General features: G+C 43.6%; 2 protein-coding genes across 5 annotated transcripts in view; one reads left to right on the top strand and one right to left on the bottom strand.

Moving 5' to 3' along the window:
* Nucleotides 1-18932, top strand: part of igf2bp2a (insulin-like growth factor 2 mRNA binding protein 2a) — a 33644-nt gene extending 14712 nt beyond the window's left edge. For 2 of the 4 annotated variants that reach the window (XM_057029110.1, XM_057029124.1), the window contains exons 3-16: nt 5482-5530; nt 6282-6333; nt 8726-8789; nt 8879-9163; nt 9266-9400; nt 10184-10306; nt 11864-11999; nt 12924-13061; nt 13636-13704; nt 13819-13935; nt 14101-14175; nt 14323-14454; nt 14754-14867; nt 15010-18932. In XM_057029110.1, the coding sequence (XP_056885090.1) occupies nt 5482-5530; nt 6282-6333; nt 8726-8789; nt 8879-9163; nt 9266-9400; nt 10184-10306; nt 11864-11999; nt 12924-13061; nt 13636-13704; nt 13819-13935; nt 14101-14175; nt 14323-14454; nt 14754-14867; nt 15010-15108 (1588 nt within the window). In that variant the 3' untranslated portion in view covers nt 15109-18932. Of the gene's footprint in view, nt 1-5481; nt 5531-6281; nt 6334-8725; nt 8790-8878; nt 9164-9265; nt 9401-10183; nt 10307-11863; nt 12000-12923; nt 13062-13635; nt 13705-13818; nt 13936-14100; nt 14176-14287; nt 14455-14753; nt 14868-15009 lie in introns of all 4 variants that reach the window. The other 2 variants (XR_008949977.1, XM_057029113.1) reach the window with 2 other exon arrangements.
* Nucleotides 18921-21875, bottom strand: tmem41aa (transmembrane protein 41aa). The gene is made up of 5 exons (XM_057029142.1): nt 21596-21875; nt 21112-21262; nt 20611-20772; nt 20361-20499; nt 18921-20221 (listed from the first exon to the last, which is right to left on the bottom strand). The coding sequence occupies exons 1-5, from the start codon at nt 21766-21768 to the stop codon at nt 20004-20006; spliced, it is 843 nt and encodes a 280-aa protein (XP_056885122.1). The 5' UTR covers nt 21769-21875; the 3' UTR covers nt 18921-20003.
* Nucleotides 21876-21887: the final 12 nt, after the last annotated feature.

Genomic DNA, 21887 nt, shown 5'->3' with positions numbered 1-21887 from the left:
AATTCGCCGATTACACCAGACGACTGAAAAATGATTTTCTTCCTGCAATACGACAAAAGCAAGTACTAAACAAATGTTGGAGTTATAGTATCAGTACTTATGTGAATTTCTGGTTGGCACTAGCGGGCTGTGGCCTTCCATCTTGGCTCTCTGCCTGCCTTGTGGCTTTTGCTTCCCCACTGTGCTTCAACACAACTTAAAAACAAACAACAACAGAAAATGTGTGAAACGGACAGAGGCAGGCAAATATGCCTGCTGCATTCAGTTCAGTTTCCGCTTGCAGTATGTTGGCAGGGTGGAGCAAAGGAAGGCACCTTCACCCACAGATGAGGGGGTACCTTAGTTCACAGGTCGTGGCATTTTTAGGTGTGCTGCAGGAGAGTCTGCCAGACGTAAAGCTTCAAAATGACAATGAGACTTGCTTTTAAAAGGCTGCGTCTGAGTCATTAAAGCCTGTACATTTGGTTTTTTAATGGTAAACTGCAGTCTGCTTACTGAGCACTGGGAATCATTGACTTCATCTCCCTGAATTCTGCATCACTTTACTGCTCTGTCCTCCCTCGAGAGCATTTTTCTTTCCGAAGCAGGTAGCTTCATCACTGAATAGAGCAAAGAAGAATGTCCTTGATTGAGGAGCCCGAATGAAACCTGAGCGGATGTTAATTAGTAATTCATTTTGTATTCATTTAGCACGCTGCGGTACTGTGAATGCCCTGTGTAAAGATCACTGACCCTGCGCCCACAGTGATGTTATTTTCAATGAGAGTTGCACGGGTATTCTGCCCGACCACAGAAATTGCTTATTTATATAGGACAAAAAAAGATGCAGAGACCTTGTGGGTGGCGTATATACTGTAATGCGTCTTTCCATAGAAACTGGGAGGAGAGGGCTAAAACTGATTTGGGATTTCACCTTGTGGAGAAACAAAAACAGCTCCTCTTTGCATTTGACAGGAAATAAAAATGTGTAGGAACCCATATGGAGCCTATAGAGGTAGATGAGCCTTAAACAAGCAGTCTGGAGCGTCACGCAGCAGCGGCGGGAGCGGATGGATGTTTTCCACACAGCAGGGCCGTCTCAATATTGTCGACTTGTTGCTTCCTCACTGAGATTTTGAAGCCTTTAGGCGCTTAAGAGCTTAAGGGTCCTAAATTGAAATTGGGTTAATTCCGATTAGACCGTCCGTGGACGGCACATCAGGACCCCCGCGCTCTGACCAAATGCGCTCTGGTGTTCGTCAGCCCCTTCCCTGCTGACAAAGATGAAGAGCAACAGTTGTCTCACAGATCGCTACGCTGTTGCATGTTTGCGTCACTTCTACGGTGCATATATGGCTGCGCATGTCAGGTGACGACACAGCGGCTGCATAATCGCACGTCTCCAGGCTGATTTATGTTCGCAGAGGTTTTCATTTCCGACTTTATCTGTGCGGTGTGGCTGCAGCGAGCGCCTGATCATCACTCACTTTGAAAGTCATCAGTTATTTTCACCACTGCGGGTTCTTTTGTCAGACACGGACTTCACACACGTCAGTAAGAGCTAAATAACAGCTATATGTGTGTGAAAGATGTGTGGTTTTAATTAAAATGCACTGGGAGTCATTCAGTGACACTTGCATGCAGAGGAAATGACGGAGGAACAAAAGAATTTATGTGTAAACGATGATGGTTTTTAGCTGAGGTCACCGTGTTTACTGTTTGTCTTGAGAGGTTCGACTCACTAGGTGCGCCGATAGGCTGTTTCAGATGCCTCTTTATTTGTCCAGGGAGCGTCTGCCTGCTCGGTCCCGCTGTTGAGGTTGAGCTTTTTTTATTGGAAATAGGGACAACACATATTAATGAACACTTACGTGTACATATGCAAGATTATAGCCAATGGCATGTCGTGATCGGTCTCTGGCAGCACCAGACAGGTAAACAATACTTTTAAAAGCCTGATTAGACTGAATCATTGGACAGGGAACGGAATGTTTAATCATTCACTCAGGGGGTTCTTCAGAAAGAGAAATAAAAGCTTTCCCTCCTCATTCATGGCTCTGGATTTTTTTTAGGAGACTACTCAGATTTTGTGACAATTTAATCACTGATCATGTTCTGTGTTTTAAATGGAGGTTTAGCACATGCAGGACTCACATTAGAACTAATTGTGTTTGTTTATAAAAACCACTTAATCACTGTAATTGAGCAACTCCTTTAATGTACATTTATGCTGACATGTAAAAAGTAAAACATTGCGGCTTTAATTTTAGTACATTAATTCACTTTATCTTCTGCGCAGTCACGCTTGCAGTCATGTCTCCACAGTTAAGGGCCAACATCTCCAAAAACCTCTAATTCACTGTGTTTTTGCACAACTTTTGATTATGTCCATAGTTTGCGGTGGGTTTTTTTCCTCACACTGTCCCTGGATGCTGACGTCTCGTCCCACCACTTTTCTTTTCCTCCACCAACAAATGTTTGACTTCAAAGTCTTTCCTGCTTTTGTACGGACACACACATGGTCTTTATCCAATCATGTGCCCGCATGCAGCGCCGTGACTCATGTGTGGTGGATTCCAGCTAGATCTTATTTGGCAATGATTTAAGGAAGCTTTTTTTATGCAATATGAAATAATACAGTCTTCGTGGGTATTTTGATCCAAAAATATATGATCAAGAAGCTCAGGACAGAATAGAAATTTAATCAAATTCAGGCTGTTTTGCTTACAGTCGTCTTTTTCATGTGAAATATCATGGGAAACTATTCATTCTTGCTGTATTTTTTTTTAAAAATGAAATGAAATAAAAATCTTACATCATAGAATAGGTCGTGTGCTTGTGCTGTTGGCTCGGGCCCAGGGTCATGACGGGAAACAAAATTAATTTCTTTTTAAATTACCCCTCTCCATTCAGGGATTTCATGAAAAGGATTTGAAAGAGCTTTTTTTCTTAAATCAGTCAATAAATACCAGTAAATATGGGATTTTATCATATTCATTGTTTTGTTATAATAGATATATGATGCGCATATAAAAGAATGAAAATTATCTGCATAGTGATTGAATTCAAACATGATTATTCTAATTGATTTCCTTTGTATTTACTCCAAAGCAATCTATATAAATGATGCAATTTTTTTAGCCCTATAATGTTGCCAAAAAACCCTTCAAAATTGAAGAAAAAGGCTCTAAAACAGGAAGATATGACATCGACTATCAAAACAGGCAGGCCTAAATTCTCAAATTCAAGGTTCCTCTTAATATCCAATAACTGCCGTTTGGTTCAGAGTTCAGACCAGCAGCCAGTGTTAGCTGTTAAAGATGTCCCTGATCACATTGTGAGTACGGCTCGATCAAAACGCAAAACACTGGCTGAACGTCAGTGTGGGACGTGTGCTGTGCCGCTCCCCGTCCCGGAGACAAACACAAAGCAGTCAACTCATGGCCAGTCTGTGGCCACAGGCATCCTGAAAATGAGTCCTCGAAGAACTGCCGGGAGGAACTGTCACTTTTTCCGAGTGATGTCCAGTCAGGAAACTTCCTGTGCGTTTTTCAGAATGACAGTGGAGCCTTTGAAACCTGTGTGAGCGCAGCAAAGAGTCGAGGCGCTTTTCACCGTTGGACGGGGCTCAGCTCATGTTCCCACTAACTTTAACGTAATTATGAAGAACATGATAATAAAACAGGAATCACCAGTAAGTGGACATGGTGGGTCATGCATTATGGATTATATTTCTATTTCTGCCAATTTGTGCCTGTGTTGATTGTGATTGGTATTTCTATTTTTTGCTTTCTAAAAACAAAACGAACAAAAAAATGATTTAAAGAACAATTAGGAAGCGGACTTTGACCTAGCTCAGGAAGCAAAAGTTGAAATCAGATTCGCAAAGCCTTTCTGGAGTTCAGCTCTGTCTGAGTTGTAGTTAATGAAGTGAGAATGGTGCGCGCACGCGTGCACGCGCACGTGTGTGGGCATGTAGTCCTGTGTGTGTCTCTTGATTAATTAATTTAGCTCCACATAGAAGAAAATGGCTGTGCTGCAATAAGATGGTGAATAAATGGACCTGTAGAACTGTTTTTAGCAGATGCCTCTAAACCAAAAGGGCTTTTGGTTTCTTATCTTATTTGATGTTCTGAGGTCTGGATTTTCCTCCCTAAAGATTAACAGCTTCTGACTGAATCTGAGGGGGCAAGAAGTTCTTAACAGCCGTGTGTTTTAGCAATTCACAACGCTTCCTCTTGTTTTGCTGCTGTGTGTCGAGTGATCAGATTTTCTACAAAAAAAAAAAAGGTCTCTGAGCTTTTGCGTCAGCTGAATCTACACAACACAGGGTGAACCAGACTTTACTCATTTTCCTGTCACGAGCCACTAGAGGATGGGAGAGTGCAGAAAGAGGGGACGCAGGAGGAGTCATCCTTTCTCGTCCAGCTGCCAGCTCCGTCCACTCCAGGCTTGTGTCCTCTGCCTGATGTCGACAGGAGAACTGTTGCATCAGATGTGTTTCAGAGAAAGATGTCAAATGTTTTCCTGTGGAGCGTGCTCCTAAATTTAGATGGATCCACGTCCTTCCCCACATTCTCCACTCTCGCTCCAGTAATTCCTCATATATCATCTCTATCTTGTCTTGATCTTCAACAGTGTTCACGGCTGCGATTTAAAATAGCAAATTCTCGTTATTTTTACATCCGAGAGTTTGTCCATGTTCATCGTCTACTTGCCGTTAACCACGACTCAGCCGCGCAATATGCAGATATTTGGCCAAAAAACCCCGGTGAAATGAAATGATTGTGAGTTGAAACCAAGAGCGACACACTGTCACGGAATAAATGAATAAATTCTCAGGGAATAATGAAAATGTTGTTTGTTGCCTGCTGTGCAAGTTTTTGTTTTTTGTACTTGCTTTCTCCCCCCCTACACACACACACACACACACAAACACACACACACACACACACACCAAAAAAGGAGATTAAAAAATATAAACAATACTACCGGTATTGTATTATCCTTATCTTATTGTGCTCTTTGAAATTGTAAAATCAAATTTGCAAGTGAGGTTTGGTCTTCATGTTTAGAGTAATTTACTGCAACATGCTGCACTGATATCATTTTAGACAATTGTTACTAATTGTGCTTATTTTTCCCTGACGAATGATCAGAAAGCTTCAGCACCAGATCTGAGGGCTTTATGAGTAGTCCCACTCAGGCAGCTTTTACTGTTGCTGCTGTCCATTATTTCATTCGGCAGCTCCACTGTTATTTGATTTGTGATAGACTTGTGTTAAATGAGCTGTGGGCACTGCAGAACATTAAAATGACACCAGCCTATAACTTACTGTCCAACCCAGCCCTCATCATGGAGACGCCTTTTGCCTCTCAGCTGTTGAATTTGCCTCCTTAAATAACAACAGATGAGACCTGACGTGTTTTTCTGTGTTTCATGAGTGCTTCAGGTCTGTTAAAGCCGCCCTGTCTCCCTCTCCGTCTCTCTCATCTCCGCAGGAGTCGGAAGATCCAGATCCGGAACATTCCACCTCATCTACAGTGGGAGGTCAGTGAGTGTGAAAGAGTCTGTGAGAGAGTGACGCTCTGTTCAAGGACCGTGACATAACTAGCCGATAAGTCATCAGTTCTTATACTGTTGGTGTTGGTGCGTCAGTGTTTACGTCTCTTGCTTTGTGCATGTATGTCTGTGTGTGTGTCTGTGTGTTTGTGTGTGTGTCTGTGTGTGTGTCTGTTTGTGTGTGTGTGTCTGTTTGTGTGTCTGTGTCTGTGTGTTTGTGTGTGTGTTTGTGTGTGTGTGTGTGTGTGTGTTTGTGTGTGTGTGTGTGTCTGTGTGTGTTTGTGTGTGTGACACATTTGTCGAATTTATTATTTATTCACATTCAGCTGTGTACAACGCCTGCGACCGTTTTACTGATGACTAACGACAGTCTTTAACAACAGAAGATATGTGCAATTTTACGCATAAATCCCTAAATCTCTCTGCACGGTACACACGAGTGATTAAGGGCAGTTATCTACCGCGCTTCACAGCTGCCGCTTGTGTTTTTATTTATTTGTTCCTGCTTAGATTTCATTTATCGGCTTTCACATTGCAAACTAAAACATCTCAGCCAGCCAAACCTAAATTTGTGTAAATCAGTTACTAAGAAACAGCCAGTTTATCGTTTATGGCCATTGTGCAAGATTCTTGAGGACACTTGTGTCACTGATCAGACTGGTACAGCTGCCAGCAGACCTGTGTGTGTTTGTGCGCGTGTCTATTCATGTGTTTGTCTCTGCTCTGATTTCTCCCTCAGGTTTTGGATGGCCTTCTAGCTCAGCATGGTACTGTAGAGAACGTGGAACAAGGTATGGAACGAGCTCCAAAGGTCCAGTGCATACGTCTCTTTAGTCACATGTAAACAAAGACCTCCAAGGGAGACGTGTCCCCTTATGGCGTGACTTCCTCTCTACCCGCACGCCATCGTCCAACCGTAACTCTGCAAAGAACTGAACATTTATCATCTTGTCACTGTACATGTGTGTGTGGTATATGTGCTACCAATTTGACCCTGGGGTAGCACCATTTAATTAACACGCCGCCTCTATAATAAGTGCTGTGTACTTCCAGGATTATCAGTGTAGGATTAAAGCGTGCAGACGTCCAGTAGTAATGCGTCCACATGTGAGTGTGTTTAAGTCTGTAAGCGTTTACTTATGTGTGTGCATCTGCATCAGGGAGTGTGTTGTGGTACTGGGGGTGGACTCTGAAGGCGCCTGTGGTGAGGCTGTTCTTCTGTCTGATGTACTGTGTGTGTGTGTGTGTGTGTGTGTGTGTGTGTGTGTGTGTGTGTGTGTGTGTGTGCGCGCGAGAGAATCTCTGGGAACTTTTTTTTGCATCTGCATGCACATTCACATTCACTGCATCTCATCTTCTGTCCAAGAAAAGCTACCACCCACTGTATTGATGACAGGTGCTAAAAGAGTATCCAGGGAAACACACACACACACTGCTCACACACAGACACACACACACACACACGTGCGCTGCTCATTCAAGAGTTTCCCAGAGTCTGCTGTTATAACAGCGCAACTATCTGTAGGAGGTACCAGCAGCACATTACAGCCAGCCGCCTCGTGTATCTGCCCCCCTGCCCCCTGCCCCCCCCTCCTTTTGTGTGCCCATCCCAACTTCCCTTCCGCCTGTCGCGTCTGTCCGCTGGCGTCCGTGCGCTCTGGTTACGGGGTGAGTGTTTGGAGGAGTCCCAGGTCCTTGTGTGGCATGGCGAAGGCTGTCTGGCGTGGGGGGCGGGGGCAGAGCTGGCTGTCAGCACCGGGGCCAGGCACCACGCCAGGCCCCGCCCACTCGTCCTCGCTAAGCCAGACGGGCACTCTCGTCGGAGATTAACCCTTACTCACCTGCGGGTCAGCGTGCACCTCTGCGGGCTTTGTTTTCACCGAGACGCCGTCTGCAGCGTCTAATGTGACGAGCTGAGGAAAATGAAACCCAACTAGTAAAATATTAAACATTAAATAAAGCCCCAATTGGACCGTGCGTATCAGCATTTGATCCAGATTTATTGGCTGTTTGAGTTGATTTTACATGTCTGCAATTCTCTACTATTGAAGTTACATTTTATTCTAATTTATCAGAGATTTCCAGCTGTTGTTGATTGTTGAATTAAGAAAAAACCAGCTGCTGTAGGAGAAAGCAACAAGTGTTTCCCCTTAATTGGATTTTTCCTTATTGTATAAATTGTTCTGATCCTTTAAGTCCACATTTATTATTCATTTGTCCTCACCACTTTGACTCAGCATAGGTCTCTTCTTCACTAGCCCTTAACTCCAGTGTGACACATCTGCTCTGATTTTTAAGCTGTCATATTTTTTTCTGTGTCCTGCACATGGAAACCCCCCCCGTAAATATTTCAACGACTGTCAACAATTTTATGTCAGCTGTATCTTTAATTAACATGCTCTGGACTATTATATTAGTTGCTGTCTCTCTGGTATTGGACACGCTGTATTAATTTTTCTGTCACTGCCACGGTTACCTGATATTATATGAATAGATCCAGTGGATCTCTGTCTTCGTGGCAGAAACGGACACAGCTGCTCGGGCTACTGCCCATTCAGCCTGTGTCCAAGCACATGGTTATAGTTAGAAAATAGAAGAGATTGAGGATTATTGATTATATCATCTTAAAATCTCAATATAATCAGTACAATTAGCCAGCCTGTTTGATTCAGCTCAATTACAACATGTATTGAATGATTAAATAAGGCCTTCTTTCAGAATTTTTAAAAATATTTTGATGCCTCATTGTTGCCTCATCTGTCTTTTTGTGCAGAGTACAAGAGACCACAGTGAGACGCCAGGGTCTGTCACACAGAAATTGCCACACAGTCAAGCGATAATCAAGCTCACGCCAGTGCTTTATTGTTCCAAACCTGAATACTATTCCTTTTAAATTATGCAATGTCTTAATCAGGGATTAATGAATTCACCTCAGTGTTAATAGTTGCGTGCTGCAGTGGTGGATTTCTTTGTGTTTGAACTGTAGCTGTACAAGCCTGCAGAGAAACCAGTGGTGTCTGGAGGACTGCCAGTGTGGTGCGGCTGGTATAGATTAGCCTCTGTGGATCACCACAGAAACCTGAACACGTCTCACCTGCGGCAACAGAAGCGACCGGCCTCGTACCTGCACACCTCTACTCACCGTGTCTCCTGTTTCTCTTTTTCCCTCTGTCATCCTTGCAGTGAACACCGATACGGAAACGGCGGTGGTGAATGTGACATACTCAACAAAGGAGGAAGCTAAAGAGTAAGTCGCACACATGTCGGCGCAGCTGTGCACCAAGTGCGATGCTCCATTGTGATGTTTTCTAAATATACTGTATTATCAATCCCCAGAGCCATCGAGAAGTTAACGGGACACCAGTTTGACGACTACTCTTTCAAGGTGTCGTATATTGCAGACATGGACGCTGCTCCGCCCGATCAGGCTCCCCGCACAAGACGCGGAGGTCGATTGTCACGGAATCAAGGTGCCTCACAGCCCGGGCCCTCGGGAGAATTTGGTGCTCCGCGCACAACACAACAGGACCTACGCATCATCGTGCCTACTCAGTATGTGGGAGCCATCATCGGCAAGGAGGGCCTCACCATCAAGAATGTCACCAAGCAGACACAGTCCAAGTAAGCCGCTGTCTCTTGGCATGTTTTTGTTGGCCGGTTTTATCTACCATGGCGTTTAAGCTTCCAGGTAATCGACTCATTGTGTTTGTTTTTGCCTGCCAGGGTGGACATCCATCGAAAAGAGAATGCAGGTGCCGCAGAGAAGCCCATCACCATCCACTCGACCCCCGAGGGCTGCTCCGCCGCCTGTCGTATGATCATGGAAATCATGCAGAAAGAGGCCAATGAGACCAAGGCGTGAGTCGACATGTTTGAGCGTTCCCACATGTGTCTGTAAAACTGCTGAACATGTATGCACTCACGCCGAGCTTAACCTGAATGTCCACATGGCTGTAATCTTATCCTTTAACCTGCCTGCACATCTTTTAATCTCGCCGTGGAGCCGTTGAGACCACTCACCACCAGCTACGGTACACCTGACACAAAGGCTAACACGTGATGACAGCTTAGCCTTAAGGAAACAGGCCAACATGGTTGAGACGTTTAACAACACACTGCACCTTTTACACTCTTCTCATCCATCTACCTTTGATTTTCAACAAAAACAATATTTCTCTTTGTTGTAATGTACTGTGGGAAAAGATCCAGTAGCTCTATACATTAGCCTGCAAGGCTGGACGCCACATGCGTGGCAGAAAAATGGTCTGACAGTTATAAGGTTACTAACTTGCAAGTTAATTTGTCAAAAAGACAACGCTGTGGTCTCCACTGCACCATTGGATACTTTACTCCTGATTGGATGATAAATGCTGGTGCGTGTGAATTCTGAAACAGTGGTGCTTTCTAATTCAACATTTACAATGTCGTGTGCAAGTTCTGAATTTAATCTTGAATGTTATGCTAATATACACACATTACTAGTATGTATTTAAAAGTGCCTTTAAGTCAATACGTCCTCTTTTATTCTCTGTTGGATTCACATAGCTAGAAGCACTTTTCTTCAGATAATAGCAACAAAAGTACCACTCGGGAGAACCTCTTTCATCATGTAACCAAAACTACGTGTGTTTGTTGGTGTAGGATGGAAGACATCCCTCTGAAGATCATCGCTAGCAACAACTACATAGGCCGGCTGATTGGAAAGCAGGGCCGCAACCTGAAGAAGATCGAGGAGGAGACAGGGACCAAGATTACCATCTCCTCGTAAGTCCCAGCTCCTGACTTCTCCTTCCCACACGCATGAGCTGTGATCCCTCAGTTTTATTACGCGACGTGCAGATGTTTCTGTCACTGTGCCACACCTTTCTCCCCTGCTCATTAGCAGCACGTGGTTGATAAAAAGGTTGGTAAAGAGTTGGTCACTGCTGCATCGCCTCATGAAAGGCATATCAGGGGTGGGGGCACAGCCCATTTCATAGATTGTGCTCAACAACCTTTGCTCATTTCTGGCTACTGATTTTTTTTGTGTATCAAATGAGCCTCAAACAATTGGAGAGAATGAGAGAAGAGTCGTGTGGAAATTTGAACTGAACTTTTCAAGTTTTATTGTAAACTAAAAGCCGAACAGTGCGGTGGCATTTTACGAACCACCGCGGGAGTGTTGTAACATTATGGACACAAACAAAGTCAGCAATCTTTTTACACCACAAGTACAGTACGCATCAGTCACAAAGGCTGCAGCATCCTTTCTGACACAAGTCACGTAAATAGTTCCGGACTCTCAGTTTTTACACTTATTAGTCTGTATTAAAACACTTGGCTGTTACTCTTTTTGCGACATAATTTTTGATTGGTTCCTTTAGATTAATAACCAACAAATGCTGATACGAAACACAGTACAAAACTGCGTGCAACATCATATTACCATGTGACACAGACGACTTACTCACCGATTGGAATGATTTCTAGAATAAAGGAATTCCAGATCGGTAGAGGTCAACATTTAAGCTACGCTTAGTGTTTTAATCTGCTGTAATGAGTTCCATATTTATTGAGGGAAATAGAATAAAATATAATGTATTAATCTAATGAGAGGAAATTACTGTCTTGAGTAGAATATTCATAATTTTGTTTACTGAGTTAATTCAATAAAACAGAATGGTGTGTCACCACTTTCTCTGATGGCGTGAAAGTGAAACCAGTAAATAAGTGAGAGGGCAAAAACAGCTCCTATTATGGAGACATTAGAGAGCTGAGCAGAATAATCACATGCAATGTGCTGTTGACTATGCAGGTGAGTAGGCCTTTAAAAACCCCACCCAAATGCAGACAAAAGCCCCTCCTATTTGTAATTTGATACCCTGAAAGGGCTGAAAAAGACATTTCAACATGAGCCAAAGTCTACTGTTAAATGTAAATGGTGACATTTGTAGCATTTTACCTTGAACACAAATGACTCCAGGCTTCTTTAAACCGTGTGTCAATATAATGAATAATAAATGTCTGTCGTGTTTGTTTGGAAACAAGTTGATATCTAATGAGAGGACGCTTTTACACATTATTATGGGAAAAATCTAAAAATGCTAATTTTGACGATATTTGTTGCTTATATCTGAGAGGTGGCTTATTTTGAATTAGATAGTCTTATTTTTTAATGTTAGTCACATCTGCAGACCAGAAAATGATTTGCGTAGTTACTTATGCATATCACTAATGTGTATGTTTGTCTGTATATATGTGTGCGCGCGTGTTTGTGTGTGTGTGCGTGTGTGTGCTTGTGTGTGTCTGTGTGTGCGTGTGTGTGTGAGATCTTCCTTGCAGGTTACAGGACTTAAACATTTACAACAATGAGAGGACCATCACAGTGAAGGGAAGCCTGGAGGCGTGCTGCAACGCCGAGGTGGAGATCATGAAGAAGCTGAGGGAAGCCTACGAAAACGACATAGCTGCTATAAATGTAAGCTGAACTTGAAGGTTATCCATCAGCAGGCTTCTCAGACACTCCGTGGTTGACTCAGGCTGACAGGTGAATGTCGGGAGAGGAGTGCTATCAACAGCGGGAGGGCGTTCCCTCCCCATTCATTATATTAGCAGCAGCATCACTAAAGCATCCGCTCGCTAATGGATAACGGTAAACGATCAGAGAGCAGCTCATTGGTGAGGAGCTTGTTTGAGCTCAGCGGGCCTGTGTTTGTATGTTCCTCTATGACTCACACTCACTTTCCTGCTGCGTTGGTCTGTGTTCTTTCTGTAACGCACCACGTTTCCCAGCATGCATCTGATAACTGCAGGCCGCCAGCTCTCACCTCGCTCCTCTTTCACACTGCTCTGATGACATCACTAGTGCTGCAGTGCAGAGGTCAAACTCTGGAAGGGAGGAGATAGCGACGATAGCGCACACTGCACCCTTCCCTTTGCATTATAGTGATGCTGATAAAGCCGCTGCAGTCAGGGCGCCGATTTTAAGCAGACAGTCGATGGACTGTCAGAGACCTGAGATCCCTGCTTCTGCCTTTCTTTTTCCTCATGAACACATCCTAATAATTCTGGGCCTATAAAAAGGTGCCGTGCATCCTTTGCTTGGATTTCTCTGATGGGTGTGAACAGCTCTGGCACCTGTCAGGGGGAGTACTGACTCCACAGCAAGTGATGAGGGCCATCTAGTGCAACATGGCGGATATTACATGAAGGGAGTCAAACCAGATGACGTGCAATGTCATTTTAAAAAGGTCCTTTTAAATTCAAAAAGTACTGTAATGGATCAATGAGAAGAACTGAGTGATGTAACAATTTTAATTAAAAAAAAACACCCTCTAGATAGCAGAAGTTTTAGTCTTGAACCTTTTTTTAAATCTCCATGATCTAAATCTCCTCTCCCCAGCAGCAAACCAGCCTCATCCCAGGCCTGAACCTGAATGCACTCGGAATCTTCTCCTCCACCCTGCCAGTGCTCTCCCCAGCCGCTGGGCCTCGCAGCACCATGCCACCTGTGGGACCAGCAGGATACAATCCTTTCTTAGTGCGTATGCTCTGCATTTGTATTCATCTTTGGAAAAGATGCACATTCAGCTCGACTGAAGATTTGAAAATGTTGCGGCGGGGGTTCTAACTCGCATGCACACGCTGTCTGCCAGGGGACTATGTTGATTTATACCTGTTGAGTGTGGCTGTTTGTCACGATATCTGCATTCTTACCATTGGAATACGATGTGGCTCAGACTACCCCCGACTGTGGGGTTTACACTGCCAGCGTAGAGACGCCATGATTATTTCACACTTATAAAGCAAACAAATGTCTTTCCCCACGATGTTGTGTGCTGTGTGGAGGCAGCAGAATTCCCCCAGATGAGTCAGTTGATCTGTAAAAACAAAGTCTCCACTCACTGCCTGATGAGGTCAAGCTGGAACGGTGTGAGACAGCGTGTGAGAATGTGCGTGCGTGCTCCATGGTTAAGGAAGCGGGGGTGTGATTCACTCAGAGTTCCCTCTAAATTAATAGATAAATAAAGGTGAACCATAAAAAGGAAAGCATGAATTGTATATGTGCATGTGGTGTCACGGCTCGATGGGTCTGACTCTCGCTCTGGTTCCAGGGTCACTCCTCACATCTCAGCAGCTTGTACGGGGTCCCTCCAGCAAGTGCCATCCCCCACCAGCACGCGGTATGTCTTCCTAGAAGCTGCACTGATGTCCGTAGATCAGGGCTCTTCAAACCAACTTTTGGGATGCATCTTATAAAGTTCAGCGATTGATTATTTTTATGTTGCTTTTATCAGGCTCAAGAGCAAGAGGTTGCCTACCTTTTTATTCCAACTCAGGCTGTCGGGGCCCTGATCGGAAAGAAGGGTCAGCACATCAAACAACTTGCCCATTTCGCTGGTGCGTCTATCAAGGTGAGATTTCCAGTGCCGACCGCGTGAGCAAACAAATGCGATTTTATTCGGGCGAAAGAGCCATTCTTGCTGGACCAGTACTTCCTCTTGACAAACATTTATAATGAAAATCAGGAATGCTGTCTTTAATTACCCCAATAACGTGTGTGTGTGTGTGTGTGTCAGATTGCCCCAGCTGAAATGCCAGATGCTACTGAGAGGATGGTTATCATTACTGGGACACCAGAGGCTCAGTTTAAGGTAATTTCTAAAGGAAATATTGTAATATGAAGTGATTGATTATGATCGATTATTCATCATTTTATACCATATAGTAAAAAGCACTGGATCACTGTCTCTCTATTTTCCCCAGTCTCTCCTTGCCTCATTCCCTCCTCTTTATTCCAGGCCCAAGGTCGGATATTTGGGAAGCTGAAGGAGGAGAACATTTTCACGGGGAAGGAGGAAGTACGGCTGGAGACGCACATCAAGGTTCCCTCCACTGCAGCTGGCAGAGTCATCGGCAAAGGTGGCAAGACGGTGAGCTGCGATTTGAAAGTTACTCAATTAGTGTCAAGGCTGGAAGTCAAACATTTATGCCTCTTAGATTAACGACAATACTTTCATGTTCAAAAGTGGCACTTGGATGTTTTACTGTGATACAAGTGATTTTTTTATTGATTTTTTGGTTCTTAAGTGAATAACTCTAGGCCAAAGAGCGCCTGGTTGACTTTGTTTTATTCAGGACTGTTTCGGTTTACTATAATTTGATACTCTGTCTCTGAAAGTGAGGAGTAGAGGAGTAATTTGAAGCCTCTGACGAGTCTTTTTGTCCTCAGGTGAACGAGCTGCAGAGCCTCACGAGCGCTGAGGTCATCGTACCGCGGGACCAAACTCCGGACGAAAAAAATGAGGTTGTCGTGAAAATCTGCGGGCATTTTTTTGCCAACCAGGTGCTTAATAATCACTCTTTAATGACTGACAAAGCAACAACGATTTAAAAGTTGCAAATGATAAACTCTTATGGGGAAAGAATTGATCCTGCTTTATGGAGCTTTATTCTGTCTCACGTTGCCTCTGGTTCTGCTCAAACAGACTGCACAGAGGAAGATTCGGGAGATCATTCAGCAGGTCAAACAGCAGGAACAGAAGCACCAGCAGGGTGCCGCCGTGTCACCGCAACACTCCAAGTGACCAGCAGGGCGGCTTCAGCAGGCACCAGCCAATGAATGTAGCCCTCCCCGAACGGACAGAGACCTACCCAGAAAAAGGCCGAAGCCAGGGGGGACGTGCAGGGCAGACCAGCAGCACCAGTACAAACCAAAGAACTTCATTTTGGGGAAAACATGTGAGAGCCAAAGGCTGAGGGCGTTTCGTTTGTGTGCACTGTCAGCCCTGTGAGAGGAGACAGAGTAGGAGAAGCCGCACTGGTATCATAACCATAAAAGAGACCGAAACCAACAAAAAATATAAAATAATGGTGGAAACAGGTGTCTTGACAGTTAAAAGTTAATGAGGAATTTGTGTATTACCCTTGTCTCCCTGAAATAACATAATGGAAAAAATGGAAAGAGTAACTGTATTAACACGAGAGTATGCAATTGACCTGACATTTCAGGTCAAAAGGAGACGAGTGGCAATGGACGCCTTCTCTCACAAGACTTAATCAGATCCTTGGCAGTATTAATACAGTAGAGGAGTACATTGACATGTGTTGAGAGTGTGCACTGTTATTTTTTAAAATTTTGGATCAAAATGTACAACTCTGTGTAGCCTTTTTAAAAAAAACAAAAAAAAACAACAGAAAGTTTGTTTTTACTCACATTATAGGCCGCTAAACTCGCAAAAAGATTTAAACCCTCCCTCTGTTAATATAAGTCTGTCTAACAAGCCTGTGTGTGCCATTGCAAAAGAACCCCCCCCCACCATTCTTTTACTTTTTCTCTGACCTTTTCTGCTTTGTTGCATCATAATCTCCTCTGGTATCATGTTATAAAACATCTTCTATTCTTCTTTTAGCCTTTTAAATACAAAAGAGGGATCATTCCCCCCCCCCCTTCCCCGGATAAATGGTGGATTACGCGTCCATGCCGCACGTTAGTCGACATCTGTGCTCGTCCCTGTGTATTGTGTAAAAAAATAATAATATATTGTAAGGAAGTTGCTAAAGGCGTTTCTTCCCCCTGGGTTCAGATATTGTCTAACGTCAAATGTTTAAAAACAGCCCAACACATTATTAAAAACGCCATGTTTTAATTTCCCATGAAATCACAAAAGCAGCACAAAATGCCAATGGAAGAGGGCCCAGAACGGAGCAGGGGTGTGTCAGTAGGAGTGCAGGTGCATGGTGTGTGGAGAGGAAGTGAGGAGCACGTCGTCCCTCCCTGGGGGCTTCGTGCGGGCTTGAACCTGTCCTGTTGGGAAGCTAGCTTAAACGGCGTGACAGCCGTGAATGTACGACACGCAGCCTTTGTCACACCCCCGTCTCCATGGCATCCAGGCCGACATTGTCGCTCATGTGGTTGTGTGGCTACCTGTTGCGACCTGGCTGGAGACGCAGATCCAGCTGCCCCTTTTTTGTGCTTCACATTGGAAACCATGGAAGCTTGCTGCCTTAATTTTGTCACCTTTCACCCATTTGCTGCATCTTCCAAATGTAGGGTTATTGCCAATATGCACAGCTTCCTCCATGAGTTTGTATGCGTGCTTGTGAGTGTGAGAGAGTGTGTGTGTGTGTGTATATATAAAGATATATATACATAAACAGAGAAAGTAATATTTATGAATCTATTTTTTCCTATTTTGTGATGAGAGCTATTGATTAAAAAAAACAAACAAATAAGTCCTTTTCTTTTTTCCTCAGTGGGACACTGCCATATTATTTTGAAGGGAAGCGTTTATTTTTCTTGAACCTAGACTATGAAATAAAAACCTGAAAAAAATAGGAAAACAGTGAAGTGAACCACCGCGTTAACTTTAATCAGGATGTGAACAGTGCGCATGTCAGTATTGTGATCTACCTCAGGCTTCAGGGTACCTCAATCCAACCTTTCATTTCCTCTAATCCCAATTTTTTATGCCTTGTTGACAGATCATTTTGAGCGTTTTACTTTTTAATGAAAACTACAACAACAAAAAAAAAAGAACAAGAGAAAATGTCAGCAGTAATCTCTAAATACTTGAGTTCCAGCCCACTAGTGAACCTTTTTAACCCGTAGTCGACTATTGTGGCCTGGGCCGACCTTTTCAATCAAGTAATTGACTTTCAAAGTTGTTGTTTTTGTTCTTGTTGCTAGGTAGGAATGAAGAGGGGGTACGTACATGCCCGAAGAGGTTCTGAATGTGTATGTTGTGTACTGATTTCACCTTTCTGATTAAAAAAAGAAGAAAAATACCCTAAACTGAACAAAACAATTTAAAAAAAAATCAACAAAAAAAAAATCCAGTTGTTAGAAACTAACCAACTGTACCTCCAGGATTGTTTGATTCTTTTTTTTTTTTAAATGAAGTTTGTTCACTTGAGAAAGAATTTTCTAACAATTCAATTTACCAGCTCTGACAATAGCACACTCTGGGGTTCATTTCAAGACAAGACAAAGCTGCAAAAATCCAGTTAGGACTCTGGAACGTGGGGAACAACCTTTGTCTTCTGTGTAGTGTTTAGAGTGGAACTGGCACGACAACATCGGTGTATCTCTGTAAACAATCGTGTCTCACATGTTTTTTTGTAATCAGGCTGTCTGCTCCTCTGTTATCAGAAAGGTTTAGTGACCTGTAATTGGTGTTTTCCGCAGATTTCTTTTGCCGTACCTCTCAAAATGACCAACCTTTTAACCTACATACAGCCCAGTGACCGTTAATCCTCTGCTGTCTCCAGCTTTTGTCAGGACAGATGTAGTTGTGTCCCCACGAACACGGACCAGTTAACTTATAAGGTCTATCGAACTCACACAATGCCTGAGGCTGCTTGAGGAAGAGCCCCCCCCCCACAGACAGCCAGTACAGTACCTCAGTGAGAGCAGCTCAGCAGACGCGACGGTCACCTTGGCGTCGTTGTGGTGGTCTTCACTGTGGGGCAGCAGGAGCTTGTCACCCAGCGCTGGTCAGCAGAGGTCGAGGGTCTCTGGTCGCGTCACAGAGGGCTCCCCGTCTCTTTCCCTCTCGTGCAGTTAGTGCAGGCTTTCTTCCAGTTTGTTTGATTTCACTTTGGCGTCTGTCAGCCCGAGGCTTGTAGAGACAAGTTTGGTTGGGTTTTTTTTGATTATCACATGTTTTCATCAAGGATTGGTGTTACTAGGCTTTGTGAGCTGTTGTTACATTAATATTCAGTACCAGAATGCCGCAGTTATTTATACACATCACTGATGTATTGTGCTGTTAGTCACATCACAGTGCTGGTCGGATGTTTTAGGCTCCTCTTAAATTCTTCCATCAATCCGGTTTCCTTGTCAGTTACACTGATATTAATATGTACTGTAGTCTGGAGCATTAGCTGGGAACCTTGTTTTAATCTTCATTCCTTTAGATCACTACCAATCACCTTACGTTGGGAATCTGGACTGCAAACAGCAAATAAATGACTCCGTCTTTGGGGATGAATTCAACAATCATTTTAAACTGACAGATTATACGAGGAAGAATCTAGTACAAGTCGGACCTGGGTGAGGGTAGAATCACAGTGGTGTCGTTTTTCTGGTCTTGATGTTTCATGAAAAATCACAAAGTATTGCATGAGACTGATGTAGGAGATCCACTACATTTTAGACTTCTTATGGCACCGGACCTGTTTTCTTATGGCCCCACACCTCCCCGTCTCAAAATTTCCTGAGGGCCAAAAAAGGTCCCGAACACCTCAAAGTAATCAGTAACTGTTTGCTGGTGGGACATTGGATCCAGTCTTCATATACACATGTTGGATCGATGTCTTCTGGTACCGGTCACACTGTTGTTTTGAGCTGTGAGTGAACTGTATTGCTGAGCAACCTGGAACTGAGCAATAAAGAATATTTGGGGAAAAACTGTTTTATTCTTTTTTTCCCTTCCACTTCCTCAATGAAGAGGACCAACACTTTTACAGAGTGCTGGTGGAATCACTGTCAGAGGTTGATAATCACACTTGGCCCCAACATTAATATGCAATCCTCACAATTCGAATATCAAAAGGATGCAAAAATCAGCGAGTACAAATACACTTTCTAATCACAACTGCCACACCAACAGCGTTGAACTGTAGTGTTTTTGTCAGGATTCAGGGCAAACAGACTTGCAGCTATTGAGAAGAACATCACCCATGAATGTTTAACAGCTCAGAGGTGATAACTCAGAAGAATATCATCAGAAATTGAATAAAAGAAAGGCCAATTCTGATAACCTCTGGAAAACTTTACAAGTTCCAGTTACCATGGTGATCTATTCAGATTAGCATTGAGCTCGTGCCACTAACCTCCTGCTAGTGAGTTACAGTTGGTGAAAAGAAAATACAAACATCAGGATATTAAAGAAACAGTAAGGCTTAGTTTTGGATAGAGACCCACAGCAGTCTTCATCCAGGACTTAAAAGCAACTGAAAAACATGATTGTCAAACAAGCGAAAACATCAAGTGTGTAGTATAAACGGCAGTAAACAGGGATGATTAAAATCACAATCATTTCAACCAGCCAGCCACCACAGATGGGAAGGCTGTTGCATCAACCTTCCCTCAAGTCCCCGCTGGAGGTAGAAGTTTAACAACATGGCTTAAAACAGCAGCTCAGATACTGTATTAAAGTCGGCAGAGGAAAGCTTCTGTCCAATCCTCACCTCCCTCCATCACTGCTGTACTTTCCCACAAATACAGCACACACAGAAATCGAGACACAGAGATACCAACACTGCAACCAGGAAAACATCTGGATTTAAACAGCAGTTTCAGTTCTCTTTTTTAAAAAAAATCTTCCCCCCTCGAAACGGCTCTAAAGACGTAAAATACCAGTTAAAATCAGTTAAAAGGCACGATGTCACACGCGTGCACACAGTTCATATAAAGAGACACCAAGCATGGGGCATCAGGGCAGATAAAAAGGGAGTATTCCAGTATTCCCAGAAATGATCACTGGACCTTCTTCTCTGTGAGCCCGTTCGTTGACCTAACATCCAGTTTGAGACGCCTCTGACTGAAGCGGCGAATAAGAGCACTGGGTACCAGAGCCATGCAGGCGATGCCTAGCAGCTGCAAAAGACGCTCCCACGAGACCAAGTCGTCAAGCGATGACACCTCAGAGAGCATGACACCTGTCTGGACGCAGATGAAGTTGTACGGAAGCAGCCCTGCCAAAAACAGGTGAAGAAAGGTTTACCACCTGTCCTTTTTTGCTTTTCCTACTGTACATGTATTCTGGGTGGCTAATAATTCATATTCAGCGCTGTAACAGCCCATCTACCAATCAGGTGGTCTTAATGTGCTCACCAATGAAGACAGAGCAAAAGAAGAATGTGATGGGGATGTTGACGATAGGAGCAGACATGTTGAGAAACCAGTTGGGAGTCATGGGGAAGAACCTCAGGAAAAGCAGAAAGAAAAACAAACAATCCTGGTTGTCTTCGACCTGGAAGATATAAGAAACATGGTGCAACCTGCATGTATGAAAATACCGGAGCAAGTTCGGCACTAAACACATAGGCGGCAAGAATCATATTAGCGCTTTTGTCACATTTACCTTCCTCTGTAACATGGAAACTTTATCGGGGAAGAGGTTAACAATATATTGTTTTCCAAAGGCCTGGGACAGGAGGTAGCACATAGTGGCACCCAAAGTCGTGAGCACGCAGGCGAGCAGCAGTCCTTCATACGGTCCAAATATAGCTCCAGCTAGAATGTTCTGTAAAATGACAAACGTAACAGGATGCTATTGTTGTTTGGGCAGTAATGAAGGCTGGTGTTGAGATCTAATAAATCTATTGATAGAAATGCAATCTAAGAGTTGCTTAAAGTGGAGTCACTGGGTGACGGGAGTTGTGCTGTGTGAATGTGCAGATTGAATGACTGAAAAGGGAAAACTGCCACAAACAGCTACACAGAAATTGGATTGGCATCTCTTTAATGTCTGATCTGTTTGTATATTTATAAAGAAGAGACCTGCGTGTCCTGTAAAACATGCATCTAAGACAAGTCAGTATCCACAGGCCTCAGAGACAATTTGAAACTATTTTTACCATACCAGGAATGAGGATCCAGGAATGGCGAAAGACTGCTTGTAGAGATATGCACTACAAAAGAGCAGCAGAACATATGTGCTGTGCTGCGTCTTGTAAAACTGCAGCAGCTCGGCAAGCTCCCTCAGCTCCTCCAAGTCTGCTGGAAACTTCAACCTGCAGAAACAGCCAAAATAAAGTCATGCATGTGGATAAAAGTGTCACACTGGAAATGGCAGTGTAAAGTATAGACAGCAATGACACATACCCATTTAAACACACGGAATTAGACACCAAGTTAGCAATTATACACCTAGTTTGCAAGCTAAAACCTGTACAGACACTTATTGTGAAGTTCAAAGAAAATGGTCTTATTGACTACCGTAAGTGTAGAAAGAAATAACTGTAATTTGTGACGATGTAGGGGTCGTGGTTGGAGCACAACACACCTTTTTCTTTAAGTGATGCAAAAATGTCAAATGTGTCAGTAGCTTGTGTAAAAGTAAAAACCTGCTGGGTTCCTCAGAGGTGTCAGTAGGATGATCAGATTCTGCTCCCACATGGTCCCTGTCCGCAGCGTTAAGAGGTCGCCTTCGTGGTCCAGCAGGAAGGTACAAAGACAGCGAATATAAATAAAAACTTGCTGCAACGATAACACATATGAGTCCTAAAAGGGAGCGCATGTTGTTTTCTGTGGTCTTCTCCTTCTCGCTGTCAGAGGAAGACGCAGAGATCAATAACAACGATTAGCCCTGTCCTTATTCATCTTCGTTGGTGTCTAACTTCATCTACAATCCTCATT

This window comes from Takifugu flavidus, chromosome 1 (genome assembly GCF_003711565.1).
Source record: "Takifugu flavidus isolate HTHZ2018 chromosome 1, ASM371156v2, whole genome shotgun sequence".
NCBI classification, from domain to species: Eukaryota; Metazoa; Chordata; class Actinopteri; order Tetraodontiformes; family Tetraodontidae; genus Takifugu; species Takifugu flavidus.
This window is presented reverse-complemented; position numbering and strand designations above follow the sequence as displayed.